The 17,313-nt window shown below is 65.5% G+C and overlaps 1 protein-coding gene across 1 annotated transcript; it reads left to right on the top strand.

Annotated features, from left to right (window-relative positions):
• Positions 1 to 280: 280 nt before the first annotated feature.
• Positions 281 to 9,424, top strand: CYGB (cytoglobin). The gene is made up of 4 exons (XM_036412377.2): positions 281 to 492; positions 5,279 to 5,510; positions 5,703 to 5,866; positions 8,233 to 9,424. Exons 1-4 carry the CDS (start codon positions 350 to 352, stop codon positions 8,270 to 8,272), a joined length of 579 nt encoding a protein of 192 aa, XP_036268270.1. The 5' UTR covers positions 281 to 349; the 3' UTR covers positions 8,273 to 9,424.
• Positions 9,425 to 17,313: the final 7,889 nt, after the last annotated feature.

Here is a 17,313-nt window from a genome sequence, read left to right as displayed (position 1 = left end):
GCCGGGCTGGGGGTTTGGAGCGGATTTGTTTTTGCAACATTTTCCCAGCAGACCGCATCCCCGCCCCGCCCGCGGCCCCCGCCCCCCGCACATATACCAGCGCGCAGACACACACAGAGACACGCGCACGCACACACGCGCAGACACACACACACAGATACGCACATACACGCACACAGACGCGCACACACAGATACGCACAGACACGCACGCACACCCGCGCGGCGCGCACACACGCTCCCTCCCTCCCCCCCCGCGCCTCCCGCTCCCGCGCCGCCCGCCGCGCACGCAGCCGCCCGCTCCGCCCCGCGCCCCCCGCCGCCGCCGAGCGAGGCCGCGGGCGCCGCCGATGGAGAAAGTGCCGGGCGAGATGGAGAGCGAGCGCCGGGAGCGCGGCGAGGAGCTGTCCGAGGCGGAGAGGACGGCGGTGCAGGCGACGTGGGCCCGGCTCTACGCCAACTGCGAGGACGTGGGGGTGGCCATCCTGGTGCGGTAGGTGTCGGGGCCGGGGAGGGAGGGAGGCGGCAGCGGCTGGCTTCGGGCGGGCGGGCGGGCTCGGCCCGGGTGGCCCAGGTGGCCCGGGTCCGAGCTCCCAGACGCGGCGGGGCCAGCCGGCAGGGTCCCAGCAGCGCGGGCGCCGTGGGTGGCAGAGCTCTCACGGAGCCTCCCTGGCTCGGGGCGCGGGCTCCCCGGGAACCAGGACCCCGATGAAGGAGGGCGCCCCGTCCCCCGCCTCCTGCCCTGGGAACTCAGCCAGGCATCCGGCTGAGCTGCTCCGGACACGTTTCACTCACCCCCAGAGGGGTGCCTCAGCGGGGCTCCCCATTTTAGAGAAGGGAAAACTGAGGCTCAGCCCGCGAGGGGATCAGGAGGAGCGGAGCACTCTCTGCAGCTCATCCCCTTGAAGATGGTAAAGCCTCTCAGAAGGACAGAGCAAAGGGCAAGAGGGGAGAGGCCGGGAGGAACGGAGGCCGAGCCCACAGGCCTCCCCGCCTCCCCGCCCCGGAGCGCCCTGGGAGTCCCAGGTGAGGTGCAGGTGAGCCAGAGTCCCCCGACCCCATCCCTCCAGCTCCTGTGGCGGGAAGGGGGCAGGACAGGAGGCAGGCCGCACCCTGAGTCACCTCCTGGGGGCAGAGGCCATGTGTCTGAGCTCAGGGGTCATTAGGGCACCAGGTGGGCGGAGGGGCCCCTCGGCCCCCCCCAACACACACACTCACACACACATACACACACACACTCACACACACACACACACACACACAATCACACACACATACACACACACCACACACACACACTCACACACACATACACACACACACACAATCACACACACATACACACACACTCACACACAACACACACACATACACACACACACTCACACCGTTCCTATAAAGTGTCCCCGAGCCCCACTCGCCACTGCTGACTGTAGCTCCCGATCGCTGCTCACTTCCCACAAGTGCGGGGCCTGGGGTGCCCGCAGAGAGGGCTGTCCCCTGCCCTCGCCCCCCTCCCCGCCCCTGGCCCTGGCCGAGGGGAGCTCTGCAGTCTGGGGCAGAGCAGGGCCGTCATACCCCTGACGATGGGACCTCGCTGGGGAAAGGACTCGAGTGCAGCCTGTCTGTCCGTCCGCCTGTCTGTCTCCCAGTCCTGGCCCAGCCTGGCTCCTCTCCCCTCTCCCCGCCCCGCTCTCTCCCTCTGCCTCCCCCAAGCCTGGGACCTCCCAGCTCCGCACGGATGCGCCCCAGTTCCAACGAGGAAACATTTGGGAGGAGAGAGAACAGGCAGCACTCCGGGGAGTTGGAGGAGGCGTCCTGAGGAGGGGCAGCTGTTTCTGCAGCGCCCGGGGGTGGTGGGGACAGGGGTGGAGGGGGAGCGGAGAGGGGGGTTCAGATCCTGGAGCCTCAGGCATTCGGAGGCGCAGATCCACACGGGGGAGCGCCCACACAGGCCCACCGTGGGCAGTCCCAGCCGCGCCAGAGCCAGCTGCCTCCCGGGCCGCTCTCAGCCCTGTGCAGGCGCCCCCCCAGCCCCCCGCCCCGCCTCAGGACGCGAGGGTGCACCAGGGATTGCCAGGAGGAAATGACAGTCCTGGGACAGGACGTGTCTAAGATGTGGCTCCTGGGTCGTCCCCCCCCCCCCCCGGGATGGGGGCGCACAGAGGAAGGCGCTGGGCTGCCTGAGCTCTGAGCTCTGAGCTCTGCGAAGGTTCCTTCCCCCATCGGCACCCCTCGTGCTCCGACCTTGACCCTCACAGGGCCCTGGGCTGGGCTGCAGGCGTGTTGACCCGAGCGCTGGGCACTGAGACGGGCCCACCCTTGGTCTGAGAAGGCCCGAGATCTGACCTGCCCGCAACCCAGGGCACGCTCCCCGGAGCCCACTCTGTGCTGAGCAGGGTCCAGCGGGCCCAGCCCCAGCCCAGCCCCAGCCCAGCCCAGCCCCAGCCCAACCCGGCCCCAGCCCCAACCCGGCCCCAGCCCCAGCCCCAGCCCCAGCCCCAGCCCAGCCCAGCCCCAGCCCCAGCCTCACCAGCCTTTTTCCCTTTCGTCCCCCCCCCCCCCCCGCTCTCTCCCAGGACCTGGCCCATGGGGCCTATAGGGGATAAGGGCAAGGGTGTGGTAAGCTTCTCAGGTGTCCCAAAGCAGCCATGTGCCCTCAGGTTTGTCACAGCCCCTCCTGTCTCCCCCTCCGAGGACAGGCCCCGGGACCACCACTCTCCGCCCTCCCCCTGGGCTGAGGCAGTGGAGCCCCTGACCCCCACCCGGGAGTTAGCAGCCACAGCGCTGGTGGCAGTGGAGGGCTGGGGGTCTGAGCAGCCCACCCCCACTCCCTGCAGGGAGTGGAGAGGGAACACCCAAGCGCTTCCCCCCACACGCAGACAAGCCGGGGGCAGGCTCCCCCGGAAGCCTCGCTGCCTCTGGAGCAGAGCAGCTCCCCGCGGCTGGGGCTTCTCCGGGATGCACAGGCCCCGATGGGGGCGGGGGGAGGAGGGTCAGGAGTAAACACTGGGAGCCAGGAGCAAAGCCAGGACGGAGGAGCAGAGCACCCGGCCCTGGACTCCCCTGCACGGAAGAGGGGCTCCCTGGACCATCATCCCTCAGGGCCACCATCAGGGGCTGAGGCAGGACACTGACCTGGGTCCCAGGACACCCCCTCCCCACCCCCACACTGCCAGGGGGAAACTGTCCGAGCGGGGACCGCCGCCCCCTCCTGGCCAGCCGCCAGCTCCATCAGCGCCGGGCAGAGCTCGGTGAACGAGCTCACACAGTAGGTGCTCAGCAAGTGCTCCCGGTCGGTCCTCACCGTGAAGTGGGTGGAGTGACTGCTCAGTCGTGCGAATTAACGGAGAGAACAGGCGGGGAGGTTGTGCCCCCCGAGCGCGCGCGCGCGCACACACACACACACACACACACACACACCACCTGCCAATAGAAACCACTCTTTTCACTGCACTCTCACTCCCCAGGGTCCGCAGCCCCAGGAGGGCCGGGTCTGCACATCTGTGCTTCGTGGCGATGCTTCTGGGTTTTTTTTGTTTTGTTTTCTTAATATATTTTATTGATTTATTTTACAGAGAGGAAGGGAGAGGGATAGAGAGTTAGAAACATCGATGAGAGAGAAACATCCATCAGCTGCCTCCTGCACAGCTCTTACTGGGGATGTGCCCGCAACCAATGTACATGCCCCTGACCGGAATCGAACCCGGAACCCTTCAGTCCACAGGCCGACACTCTATCCACTGAGCCACACCGGTCAGGGCACGATGCTTCTATCTTGAGACTCATCGCCTCCGCTGTCCGCACTGGCGGACGTGTCTGTGAGGTGGCGCGTGCCGGGCGAAGGGACCCTCTCACGTGCGCAGACGGGACGGCGAATCCTCTGCCCGAGGCCACGCTTGGCCTCAGAGAGGGGCTTCCCCCGGCTCCACCGGGCCGTGTGCTGTCCCTCCGGACGGGGCCAGCGGCCCCTCTGCCTCTGCTCTGGCTCTGGGGTCTGAGGGCCGTTTGGGCAGATGATCAGCTCTCTGCTCACCGCGGGGCCGCTGCAGAACAGGAAACAGCCTGAGGAAGCGGGTCTGAGACATCCTTGTGTCCTCCAGGCTTCCGTTGGGTCTGCGTGCCCACGGTCTGTGCGTTCGCCTCCCGGGGCCTCCTGCGCGCTGTCAGCGTCCTGGGCCTGGGGCCTGCGGGTGAGCCAGAGGGAGCTGAGCCCCGCTCTGCCCGCCGGCTGTGGAGCCCGGTAACGGGTGGCGGGAACCCAGCCCAGTGCGGGGAAGCGGGGTGCTGGGCCAGGGGAAGGCACCCAGGGACTCCTGCCAGCGGCCGGGGCGGCTGCGGGGCTGGGGTTGTCCGGAGGCAGGGAGTGCGATGGGGCTGGAGGCGCGGGCGTGGGCAGGTCTGAGGGTGGACGTCTGAAGGAGGCTGGGACCCAGGGTAGGGAGGTGAACAGTGAGGAGCCGCTGACAGTGTCGGAGCCTGAGAGGGATGTGATGAGAGTACGTGCATGCATTCCACATGCACACACACATGCACGTACACATATGTGCACATACACATGCATACACATGTGCACACACGCACGGCATGGGAGGGGCTGGAGAAGGGCCTGGTGCTGCAGCGGGCAGGCTCCCGGGAGGGCGCGAAGGCACTCAGGGCTGCCAGGCAGGGACTCCGCGGCTCTGTGACTACGTCCCCCCCCCCCCCCAGCTGCTGGTCACTGCGGGCAGAGGCGGGTGAAGAAGGGCGAGTCTGTCTGTCCCGTCGGCTGGGAGGCCGGGGAGTGGGGGCAGCCACAAAGGGGCTCCGGCTCCAGCAGCCCGACGGCCGGCTCCCGGGCCCGGCCTGCTCTGTGAGGGCTCCGCTCAGTGTCCAGGTCTCGTTTCATCTCAGACAGCTCACAGACGCGAGAGGAACCATGGAGCCATTTCACCGATGAGGACCCTGAGGCTGGCAAAGGCTAAATAACGGGCCGGGCATTCCTGAGAGAGAGAGAGAGAGAGACAGAGATAAGCTCTCGCCTCGCTGCGCGTTGTGGGGAGTGAGGGCTTGGGAAGGGGCGAGGGCAAGGAAGGCAGAGGCCGGGGTAAGGCCGAGTCTGGCCCACAGAATGGCCGGGGTGGGGGAGGGGGCCGCAGGAGGTCTGTCTGTGCGGGACAGCGCAGGGTGCTGAAAACGGGCGGCCGTGGGCCCTGCCTCTCCCGGCCCGCACCCCGTGTCCTGGTCGCCCGAGGGGGGCCCGGGCCGCCCCTGCCTCATCGCCCCGTCCCCCCCCCCAGGTTCTTCGTGAACTTCCCGTCGGCCAAGCAGTACTTCAGCCAGTTCCAGCACATGGAGGAGCCGCTGGAGATGGAGCGCAGCCCGCAGCTGCGGAAGCACGCCCGCCGCGTCATGGGAGCCCTCAACTCGGTGGTGGAGAGCCTGCATGACCCCGAGAGGGTGTCTTCCGTGCTCGCCCTGGTGGGCAAGGCCCACGCCCTCAAGCACAAGGTGGAGCCCGTGTACTTCAAGGTGTGTCCCCCCCTCGCCTACAGGCTGGGGCGGGGGGCTCCCCAGACAGCGAGTGACCACTGGGCCACCCAGTCCCCCCGGCTGGGCTGTGACAGGGACGGGCAGCAGGATGGAGGGGCTGGTGTGTGGGTGCTGGGGCCTGGGGGGGCAGGGCGCCCAGGCATTGACGCCCCCTCCTCCTCCCGCCCTCAGATCCTCTTGGGGGTCATTCTGGAGGTGATCGCCGAGGAGTTTGCCAACGACTTCCCGCCCGAGACGCAGAGAGCCTGGGCCAAGCTGCGCGGCCTCATCTACAGCCACGTGACCGCGGCCTACAAGGACGTGGGCTGGGTACAGCAGGTCCCCAACGCCACCACGTGAGGAGCCGAGGGTGGGCCGGGCGCTCCCTGGTCTCTGTCTCCCCGGGGCCCAGGGCGGGCCTGGCAGGAGCCCTGAGGGAGGCGGGCCTGGGAGCAGACGCAGCTGGAAAGGCCGCATAAACCTGGGCCTCTATGCCCGCCGCCCGGCCTGCGTGAGCTGTGAGCGCCCATTAGACCCCAGCCCAGGGGGCGCCTTCTCAGCACCTAGGCCCCTAGGCAGGGAGGGCAGAGCCCCTAGGAGGGGAGGGCAGAGCCCCTAGGAGGGGAGGGCAGAGCCCTTAGGAGGGGAGGGCAGAGCCCCTAGGAGGGGAGGGCAGAGCCCCTAGGAGGGGAGGGCAGAGACTGGTGGGGGAGGGCAGAGGCTGGTGGGGGAGGGCAGAGGCTGGGCGGGGAGGGCAGAGGCTGGGCGGGGAGGGCAGAGCCTGGGCGGGGAGGGCAGAGCCTGGGCGGGGAGGGCAGAGGCTGGGCGGGGAGGGCAGAGGCTGGGCGGGGAGGGCAGAGCCTGGGCGGGGAGGGCAGAGCCTGGGCGGGGAGGGCAGAGCCTGGGTGGGGAGGGCAGAGCCTGGGCGGGGAGGCTGGCTCCCGGGCCCAGAGGCAGCGGGCGCTTGCTGGCCGCTCCCTGGGCACGGGTACATGGCTGTTTCCACCTGGGCGGCCGCTCTCCTGGGCCAGCGCGGCGGGAGGGCAGTCACGCGGGCCGCACACTCGCCAGCGCGGCCAGCCCAGCGGGAGGCCGGGGTGTCCCTCACGCACACACACCACGGTGTTTACTTCTGCGCTGACCCCAGGGCGGTTCCCAGTTCTGGGTGAGCCGGGTGGCTCCGCGAGGGTGGCGGCCGGCTCGGAGCCGAGGGGCGGGCTGGCCCCCGCCCAGACGCGGCTGGGAAGGCTCGGCCTCCGGGGCCCCCAGGGGCGGCTGGCGGAGCTGGGCGAGGCGGGGCGGGAGCGGAGGCGGGATGGGAAGCGGGGTCAGCCAGCAGCCCGGACACGCGCTGTAGAGAAACATCCCCCGCGGGTTCCCAGGCCTGGGGCGGCCCGCCCCGCTCCCCACTGGCCCGGGGCCGGGCTGCTTGCTCTCAGCCTCCTGGTGGGCTGTGGGCGCAGCTCCGAGGGGAGGTCCCCTGGGCGGCCTTGGGAGGCCAGGCCTCGGACCGGCCATCCATCCATCCGTCCCCTGAGGATGCTGGCCGGGCTCTTCGCTTCCTTCCCCGCCCCCATCGCCCTCAGCCTCCGGGTGTGCACAGCTGGCCCTGCTCTGCCCGGCCCCGGGTGGATGGAGGCAGACGGTTACCTGCCAGGGAGGCGCTGACAGGGCCCGGGGACGGGCTGGGGAGCCAGAGGGGCAGGGGGCCAGTGGCTGGGGGTGGGTGGGGATAGAGGGGAGAGACTTGCCCTCCCACCCTCTCCCCAGGCAGCCTCTGCCGCCAGCGGGCTTGTTTACAGCCAGGGGCCGACACTTCCTGCTTCCAGAGAAGGCCTTTCCACCGGGGCCTGCAGGGACCGAGCGCGAGCTGGCCAGCGAGGCCCGTGAATCAGAAACACGTGGACCCGCTTCCCGACACCAAGCCCCGCCCCGCCCCCTTCTTGCCCCCGCTGGGCCCCGGGGACTTAAACGCCCCCCCCCAACCCCGAGAATTAGGAAACCATCCGGCCTCCTCATCCGCCCCTGCGTCTCCGTGGAGACGGCTTCTGGGGAGGGTGGCCAGGCCCTGCTCCCACCTGGGCCCGCCACCGAGCAATGGGGGTACCCCTCTCCCCAGCTGGGCCATCGTGGGGATGGTTCTCCCCCCTCCATCCCCCCCAACTCTGCTGAGGCCCCAGGCGGCCGGAGCCCGGAGCCGGAGCCGGGAGCCAGGAGGGAGGGAGGGACCGGCCGACGTGGGAGGAGGGCCTCCATCCAGGTCCTCTTATCGGGACGGGTGGGCCAGACGCCCTGTTTACCGAGCTGTCTCTGCCTGAGGGTGTGGGTGCGTGTTTGTGGGTGCGAAGGCGGGCGGGGGGGGGCATGCGGTGCCGAGAGCAAAGGGCCGTGTGTACGGAGCCTGCCCCTGGGTGGTCCGCGGGGGCCGCAGGCGGGCCGAGCACGCACTCCTGTCCATCACAGCAGAGCAGCTCCATTTGCCTGGCTCTTGGCAGCTGGGAGACCGTGCCCACCATCCCCTGCTGTAGGGACCACGGGCTGGGGTTCGGGCGGCCCACGGACCTGCCTGAGGCCCAGGTCCCCTTCCACGGGCCCCTGGGCTGCTGTCCCCTGTGCCATGCGGGGTCTCAGCTGCTAGCACCCCGCCCCACGCCCCCCCATTCCTGACCCCCGGTCCCAGTCTGTGCCCCCCGTGACCTGCTGCTCCCTCTCTCGTCCACAGCCCCCCGGCCACGCTGCCTTCCCCCTCGTCGGGGCCCTAGGGCCCCCGCTGTCTGCCCCGCTCGCCGGCAGCACCCGGAGCGGAAGGCCGCGCTCTGAAGACCCTCCTTGACCCTCCGCTGCTGGGCGCCAGGGAGGCCGGAGGGACCCCGGCCGGGCGTCTTCCTGGACGGGCCTCTGCCTCCAGCCCCCGGAGGCGGCGCTGGATGCTGACCCCGCGGTGGCGCGGCCTGCGGGGTGGGGGGCCCTTTCCCCTCCAAGAGCCAGGCCCACGCTCCTTAGCTTTTCTACTTATCACCGTGGAGAGCCCGCAGGCGGCGGGCGGGACGCGGCGGGTCTGTGTGTGGCCGCGGCTGCGCCAGGCCCGCCCGGCTTCTGTCGCCCGGCCAGCATGCAGGTCTCCGTCACCTCTAGAACATCACGCACACGTATCTACCATGTCACACACGATATATTCTATATGCAGCCTCTATAAAGATATATATACACTCACATCTATACTGTGTACCCCCGGGGAGGGGCCTCGGGCCTGCTCCCCTGCGCGCGGGGCAGGGAGGGGCCCTGCCCGTGCTTCTGGGCAGAGGACGGGGTGTTCTGGCAGAGATGAGGGTCCCGCGTGGGCACAGAGGGGAGCTGGGCCTGTGGGCGGGGTTGGGGGCGACCCCAGGGCCCGCGTGGGCAGGGCTGGGGTGACGCAGCCCATTCTGGGACCGGCTCCCGCCTCCCTGCGAGAAGGATTTGGCTCTCCCCGCTTTTACCCCACACAGAGGGATGCGTGTGGCTCGCTGCCCTGCTCCCTCAAGGTCAAGGGCAGGCAGGGGGGCCGGGAGTCCCAGGCCGGGACGCCTGCAAGGGGGAGGGGCGGAGGTGGAGCCCCATCTGCCTTTGTCACGAAGCCGGCGGCCCCAGCGGGAGGGGGCGGCGGGCAGGGCCAGCTGCCTCATCGCCTCCCTGTGGAGCTCGGAGGCTGGGGCCCCCCGTCCCCGCCCTCCCGGCTGCTGGGTCAGGGCGGCGGGGACACCCCGTGTGCGCCCCTCGGTCACGTGTGTCGCCGTCCTCAGGATGTTCTGCTGCTGTGACTGTTGTGCCGTGTCCCCTCCGGTGCCCTCCGTGTGACTGCCTGTCCTCCTTTTGTAGTTTCTGATGTTTGTAACCAGACCCGGCGTGTCATTAAACAGACTCCTCTTCCTGTGTCTGCTCCTCGCGCTTCCTGCCATCTGCCTCTCCCTCGGCCTCCCCCACCCCCCAGCCTCCCTATCTCCCCCACCCAACCCCGTGTCTGCCTGGGCTGGTGCTGGGCCCTGGGAGAGGGGTCCGCCCGGCTGGAGACTGGGAGCCGGGCTTTGGTGGGGGGTGGGGGGTTTGAAGTCGGGGCCAGGGGGGGCTCTCATCTTTTGTTCTGGCGACCTCCCCAGTGAGAGTGGGATAAGGGAGGGAGGGGGGCCCAGCCGGTCCCAGGGTCCCAGTGAGGCCTTGATCTTTGGGGGGGGGGTTAGGGGGGTGAGGGGGCTGGGGCCAAGGCCTGGCCTGCTGCTCAGGTTACATTCAGGGTGGGGGGTCCGCTGTGGGTGCGGGGGAAGGACTGTGCTCTCAGTCCCAAATCCCAGCACTTTCCCCGAGCTCTCTGCTCCCAGACCCCCCTCCCAAGCCGTCCGTCCTGCATCCCACGGCCCGGCCGGCCGCCCAGCCCCCGCACAGGATGGAGCAGCAGCAGGACGGACTCCCGGAGGAGGGACCGGAGGTCACTGCCCCCGGGGCTGCGGGTGCTGCAGGAAGCAGCCTCTGCCCCTGGGGAGACCCGGGCTGCCTGGGAAGACGCGGCCGGCACACAGGCTCCCCGAGCAGCCGCGAACCCCGCCTCCGGCTCTGGCCTGGCCCGGGAGCCGCGATGGAAGTCCGGGGAATAAACAAATGCCGCTCTTAGAAAGCAGAAGCCGTGCTCCGGCCAAGCGGGAGCCGTGCGGACGGGGACGCCAGTGCGGAGTGGACGGGACGCGTGGGCAGAGCCTTGCCAGCGAGGCCGGTGCCGGGCTGGCAGCGCGACGCCCTGTGGTGCCCTGTGACTGGGTGCCTCGCTCCGGCGGGCTGAGCGGCCACAGGCACCGCTGCCGCCTCAGGGGCGAGAGCGTCAGCCCAGGGACCGAGGGTCCCGGGTTTGAGTCCAGGCAGGGGGTCAAAGGCACGCACACCGGCTGAAGGCAGGCTCGAGGCTGCCCTGGTGGGGACTCCTGCAGGAGGCAGCCAGGCCCTGTGTCTCTCTCACATCCATGTTTCTCTCCGTCTCTCCCCCTCCCTTCCACGTCCTCTGAAGTCCATGGAAAATTTTAAGAACGGAAGTGGGAGTGAACCGGAGGCCTGCCTTGCAGGGCAGGTGCCAGGAGGAGGAGGAGGGTGGGTGCCCCAGGGCTGGGGGCCGGGGTGCTCAGAGAGGGAAGGTCTGGCCATCGGAAGCAGGAGTGGGAGGAGGAGGAGGTTGGACTGGGCCAGAGGAGCCAGGGAGAGAGGCGGGCAGAGGAGGAAAGAGGCTGGGAGGTGGAACGACAGGGTGGTCTTGGGAGGCAGAGGCGAGGGACAGGGAAGTGGAGGCAACCCAGGAGGCCTGCCTGGCGGCAGCGGGCCTCCCGGGCAGGTGAGCTGAGGCCTTGGGGACTGTGCAGACGGACAGAGGGGTGTCCGCAGTCGGGTGGGGGGTAGCTAGTCCCTGGGAAGGAAGATCCCCTCCCCAATTTCACTTCCATTGGCTTCTGGGTGATGAAGGGGCCGCTGAACCAGCCCAAACAGAATCATTCAGGAATGTCGCCCTTGGGAAAGGTTCTCCCCACTCCCCACCCTCCAGAGAGAGGACATTGGCAATCAATGATTCGCTAGTCGATGCTGGGAGGGTGGGGGGACGCCGGGTGGGGGGCACCCCGGTCCTCTGCCGATGCTGGGCAGGGCGGGCCCGGGGCCGCGGGGAGGCGTGCGCTGCCTGGGGTTCTGTTCTGCGCTCTGCACGCAGGGCCGCCCTGTCACGGGAGAGCCGAGCAACTGGGTCACACACACACACACACACACACACCCCGGGCTCCTGCTGCGCGCGGCGGGGTGTCAGCAGCAGCCGCGGGGCGCAGTCTGCGGCGCCTCCCGCCGAGCCGGCCTGGCCGCGCGGTCCCGCCGCGACCCCTGCTGGCCGCGGTGGGAACTTCACCCCGCAGCCTCCGCCGGGGCTGGGGCGACAGGACCCGGGCCTTTCCTAACCTGAGAGGCAGCACCGGGCTGAGCGAGGCCAGCAGGACGCAGGTGCGCCCGGCCCGCACTTAGGGGACTGTCCTCCGTATCTGGGCCGCGTGGGAGCATGCAGTCAGTGCTCTGATGGGAAGAAAGGCCTCCTCTGTGGGCCCCCCCCCAAGCCCAGCTGCCGGCCTGCCCTCGTCCGCACGGACAAGCGGCTCAGCTGGGAACCAGCTCGGAGGCTCATGAGAACCGGCACCAGCCCTGGCTCAGAATGCTGATGGCTGAGCGCCGCCTCCTCCCGGGAGGGGCGGGTGGCCTGCCCCCTTGACTAGCCTGGCTCGGTGGCTGCCTGGCTGCGGGGCCGAGGCCGCAGGGGGCCGTGGGGGAGCCGGGAGGCCAGGGCGCCCTCGGCAGCGGAGGCTTGGGAGGCGGTAGAGTCAGGATTATTTTTAAAGTTGGCCCAACACGGTTTCTTGGTGGGTTGGACGCTGGGGGGTGAGAGAGAGGACAGCTGAGCGCGCCCGGTCCCCCGGGGACACGGCCAGGGAAGAGCAGGTGGGGGCGGGCAGCCCATCACGAGGTCCCTTTGTCCCCGGAAGCCCATGGGGACTTACACTGGGGGTGGGATGGGGTCCCTGGGCAGAGGCTGTGGGAAGAGAGGAGGAGCAGGCCAGGGCCCTGGAGCACTGGACCCCGAGGTCAGAGGTGAAGGGAGGAGCCCAGCCCGGGAAGGGACGGAGGCGGAGCCAGGGGCTGGGACAGAACCTAGAAGCTGCCGGGAGAGCGTGTCCTGAGGCCACAGAGGACCTGCCGGGAGCCGCCTGCTGACCACCTCTCCTGAAGTCAAGGTCATTCCCCGAGAGGCCAGTGGGTGCGCGCACTGAGGGTGGAGGAGAGGGAGAGGATTTGCTAAGAAAGGGATGGCAGGTGACTCCTGAGAAGCATGCCTGCCTGACAGGGTGACTTTTGTCCTAGAGAAACGGCTGCACAGCCGTTAAAGCATAAAAGCCAATTTTGCTCAGGACGATTGCAACGGGAAAGAGAGACCTCAGCATAGAACCTAGAGCCGGCCAGCGCAGAAGGCAGCGTGGGCAGGCGGACTGAGGCAGCTGAGGTGCTGGATGGAAGGGGGTTGGCGGTGGCGGTTTGGAGGGGAGGTTACTGAGAGGAAACACCTGGCGTGAGGGAGGGAGTTCAGCCCAAACCGACCGGCAGGGTTCGTGCTGAAGGCAGGCCCCGGTGGGTCCCACATCAGCTGGGGGCGGGGGGAGGGGGAGATGAAGAGCCCAGGGGGAGCCCGGCCCGATGGCTCAGTGGTTAAGCCTTGACCTATGACCCAGGAGATCAGGGTTCCATTCCCCGGCAGGGCACATGTTTGCGTTGTGGGCTCGATCCGCAGTGCAGGGGTGTGCAGGAGGCAGCTGATCTCTGATTCTCTCCCATCATTGATGCTTCTATCTCTCTCTGTCCCTCTCCCTTCCTCTCTGAAACCAATAAAAATATATTAAGAAAAAAAAAGGCCCTAACCGGTTTGGCTCAGTGGATAGAGCATCTGCCTGCAGACTGAAGAGTCCCAGGTTCAATTCTGGTCAAGGGCATGTACCAGTGGTGGTGGTGTGTGTGGGTGGGGGGGGGGGGGCGTGTAAGAGGCAGCTGATGGATGTTTCTCTCTCATTGATGTTTCTAGCTATCTCTCTCCCTTCCTCTCTGTAAGAAATCAATAAAATATATTTTTTTAAAAAAGAAAAAATCAATTTTTTAAAAAGTACTAAACAGCCCTAGCTGGTTTGGCTCAGTGGATAGAGCATTAGCCTGCAGACTGAAGGGTCCCGGGTTCAATTCCCATCAAGGACACACACCTGGGTTGCGGGCTGGATCCCCACTAGGCGGCATGCAGGAGGCAGCCAATCAACGGTTCTCTTTCATCATTGATGTTTCTATCTTTCTCTCCCTCTCCCTTCATCTCTGAACTCAATTATAGCACATATCCACACAAACACACACACACACACACACACACACACGGTATCAAACAAATGGCAGAGCCCCATGCTGCTCTCAGGTCCCAGCCCCGATGCGAGCCCTGCCTCTGGACAACAGTCAGCAGGGAATTGAACCTCCCAATGAACTTGGAGTGGGCCCTCCCCCGACTGGGCCTTGAGATAACCATCCACAGGCCCAGCCAACACCTCGCTGATGGACGCCGCCGAGCCCCGCGGGATCCCTGACCCACAGAGACTGAGGTAATAAACAACCGCCTGTTCCAAGCAGCCAAGTGTGGGGGCGACTCGCTGGCAGCCGTCACTGACACAGCGTGCCTGTTCTGTAAAGCAGAGGAGCAAATGCAACCCAAGGTCAACCGCTAGAAACTGAAAAGGGGGTCCCACAAACGAACTTCAAGTTACAGAACAGCCTGGCCGGTGTGGCTCAGTGGTTGGGGCATCGACCTATGAACCAGGAGGTCACGGCTCATGCCAGGGTTGCAGGCTCCATCCTTAGTAGCGGGCATGGTGATTCTCTCTCATCACGGACGTTTCTATCTCTCTCTCCCTCTCCCTTCCTCTCTGAAATCAATAAATATATATATTTTAAAAATTACAAAACAGCCCTGGCCGGTGTGGCCCAGTGGTTGGAGCACCGTCCTGTGCACCAGGTTAAGGATTGGGTTCCGGGAGCTCGAGGCCTTAGGCCCAAGTAGAGCCACGGAGTTCCCTGGAAAGGCATTTCCCACGGGAAAGGCAGGATCGATGCTGCAGACTCCCCTTTATTCACCACTTTTCAAAGGAAGGTCTGCTTTAATGAGTGGCTCCGGGTTCCCCAGGGTTTCTCTGGGTGTCCTGAGCAACACGGGCCTTTTCCGTGACCTGCGCTCGTTTTTCTTTCTGATGCTCAAATTGTTCCGTTTGGCCAGCGGGAGGCTTCCCAGCTGGTCCCTGTGTCTTTCTGACACGACTCCATTCATCTGTCACGGCCTCCCTGCTCTCCGCCTCCGCCGAGCAGCCCTGGCTGCCCGGACCCGGAGCCAGCCGCTCCTCCAGGGAGCCCTGGGCCTCAGCCCCTCCCGGCCAGGGGTTCCGGGTTCCAGGGCCTTCTCCTAACGCCTGTGTGTTTTCAGACTCACCATCTCCTGTTTTTACTTATCTTTCTGTGAACTGTTTGTTCTTAGTCTTTATCCAATTTTCCCTTAGATTGTTTTGTAATTTTTTCCTTTATCCTCACCCAAGGACATACTTTAAAGAGAGAGAGAGAGAGAGAGAGAGAGAGAGAGAGAGGGAGAGAGAGAGAAAGGGAGAGGGAGAGAGAAACATCAACGTGAGAGTGAAACTTGGACTGGTTGATTCCCGCATGCACCAGCCCGGGATCGAACCCACAACCTGAGTATGTGCCCTGACCAGGAACCAGGGACCAGGAACCGAAGCCTCAACCTTTTGGTGCACAGGACGGCACGCCGACCAGCCGGGCTGCGCTGGCCAGGCAGGCTCCTCGTTTTAAAGGTGACTAAAGTAGGACCCTTTTTTTCAGTTTCTCGGTATCGACCCTTGGACGGCGCTCCCTGGAGCTTTGCTAAGCGTTGTCCTGGGCGTCTTTTTGGCACAGACGTTACAGCTTTCATGTCTTCAAACCTGTTGATCTTTTGCTATGGCTTCTGGGTGGGGCTGGGGGAGGTGTCTTTCTAGGGAGGCCTAGGTAAACTGCCTAAGGTCACAGGTCAAACAGCTCCTTCGTGGTGAGCTGGGTATCCCTGAGTGTTTGCCACCAGGCCTCGGGCCCCGGGAGGGGGTGAGGGAGGGCACTGGGGGGGTGACGGGGGGAGGAGGGAGACGCAGCAGCAGCAGCAGCAGCAGCAGCAGTGCTCTGGGGTCTGCAGGCTGAGCCGCTGGGAAGTGGGAGGTGGCATGGGCTCGGGAAGAACATTCCACGTCTGTTCCCAGTGGCCAGGCGGAGTGGCCAAGCCCTGGCCGGACTAGGGTGACCCGGAGGAAGGCTGATAAAGGGTGGAGAACAGCCCGCGTGTGAGGAGCCGCTGCGGGGAGGGGGGCCAGGGCTGCAAGGCCACGGTGGGGGCGGGGGCGGCACAGGAGAAGACGAAGCTGAGAAGCGTCTCCCGAGCCCCAGGGGGTGAGCACAGCAGCCTGGGCCCTGGGTTTCCCTGGGGCGGCGGGCAGTTCCCAGGGGCCGGGGCCTCGGAGCAATGAGCACCCACACAGCGGTGCCAGGGTGCCCCTCTGAGAGCAGGCCGGACAGCAAGGACAGCAGGGACAAGAGTCGCATAGGCTTTGACATCTCACCTCAAGATCACGAGCCCCCTTGAACCCCCTTACCTGGAGCCGGAGGCGGAGCCGCCAGGGTTTCTGGTGGGGAAGAGGGCAGAGGGAGCAAGAGGAATTGGGCTTCTGTTGGGGCGGGGAGGCTTCCCTGGTGCAGTACCCCTTACAGCCACTAGGTGGTGACGACGCATCATCCATAGCAGCTGCTGACCCCCCCTCCGCTCCCACCACACACACTCAGGATGTTTGTTCCCTTCCCCCCCCCCCCCCCACCTCTCCAGCAGAATCTCCCCTGACTTTGCCCCTGAGCCGGAGAGGGAGGGGCGGCACACTTGGAGCGCGGATGGAGAGGACATCTGGGGCTTCTGTTGGCCAAATTTGAAAGACAAGGATGCCTTCCTCCACTCTGCTCCCCCCCCTCCCCCCGCACTCCCGTGTCTCATTCCCCGGACCTTAAAAGTAGCCTCCTCAGTGCCCCCCTTCTCCCAAACCGGGGGTGTCCTAAGCAGAGCCAGGCCCACACTTCTGAAACTGCGGTCCCTCACGGCTGGGAAGAGCGTGGCCTCAGGCACAGCCCTGAACCTCTCTGAACCCCGACAAGAACATCAGCACCCTTCACGTGTGCAATGCTGTTACATGCTCTAGAATTCTCACATCTCCGCTGACAGCGCGACCCCTAATATTTCAAGGTTATGTTGTCCAAGTGCCCCACCCCCTTTCCTTTTTTTTCCTTTTTTTTTTTTTTCCAACTTATGTTTTCAAGTTCCCTTTTCCCTGTTCTCCGGAGGGTCACGCTGTCTCATCTTGTTCTTAAGGTCACGAGGGGCCTCGGGATCGCAGGGTGGGGTGGGGAACTGGCCTCCCTGCCTTCCCACAGGCGGTGCGGACCAAGGACAAAGGCTTCTGACGTTAAAGCTCCGAGGGCCTGGTCTTCCGGCCCCAACGCCCCCCCCCCCCCTTCCCTCGTTCCCTTGTCTGCGAGGCCGGCCCTGCCTAACGGGGAAATTGCCGCCAAGATTAAAACCTGTAGTCAAATTGCAGCGGAAGGGTAGGGAGAGGTGGGGGAGATTAGAGATCAACCGAAGGACTTGTATGCAGGCATATAAGCATAACCAATGGACGCAAAACACTGGGGGGGTGAGGGCATGTATGGGAGTGGGAGGGGGCAACAGTAAGATATGTACACATATGATACCTTAATAAAAAAATGTTAATCAGCCTAACAATAACCCACAACCTTCGGACCAACTTAATACCTTAATAAAAACGGAAAAACTTTTTTTAAAAAAAGATTAAAGCGTGTAGCCCTAACTGGTTTGGCTCAGTGGCTAGAGCGTCGGCCTGCGGACTGGAAGATCCCAGGTTCGATCCTGGTCAAGGGCATGTACCTTGGTTGTGGGCACATCCCCAGTGGGGGGCATGCAGAGGCAGCTGATCGATGTTTCTCTCCCATCGATGTTTCTAACTATCCCTATCTCTTCCTCTCTGTAAAGAATCAATGAAATAAATATATATATATTAAAAAGATTAAAACGTGTAACCAGGTCTGAGGAAGCCCTTTGCAAAGAGGGTGGCACAAAAGGAAAATATAGGGGCGATTT

Source organism: Pipistrellus kuhlii, unplaced genomic scaffold (genome assembly GCF_014108245.1).
Source record: "Pipistrellus kuhlii isolate mPipKuh1 unplaced genomic scaffold, mPipKuh1.p scaffold_m20_p_44, whole genome shotgun sequence".
NCBI lineage: Eukaryota > Metazoa > Chordata > Mammalia > Chiroptera > Vespertilionidae > Pipistrellus > Pipistrellus kuhlii.
This window is presented reverse-complemented; position numbering and strand designations above follow the sequence as displayed.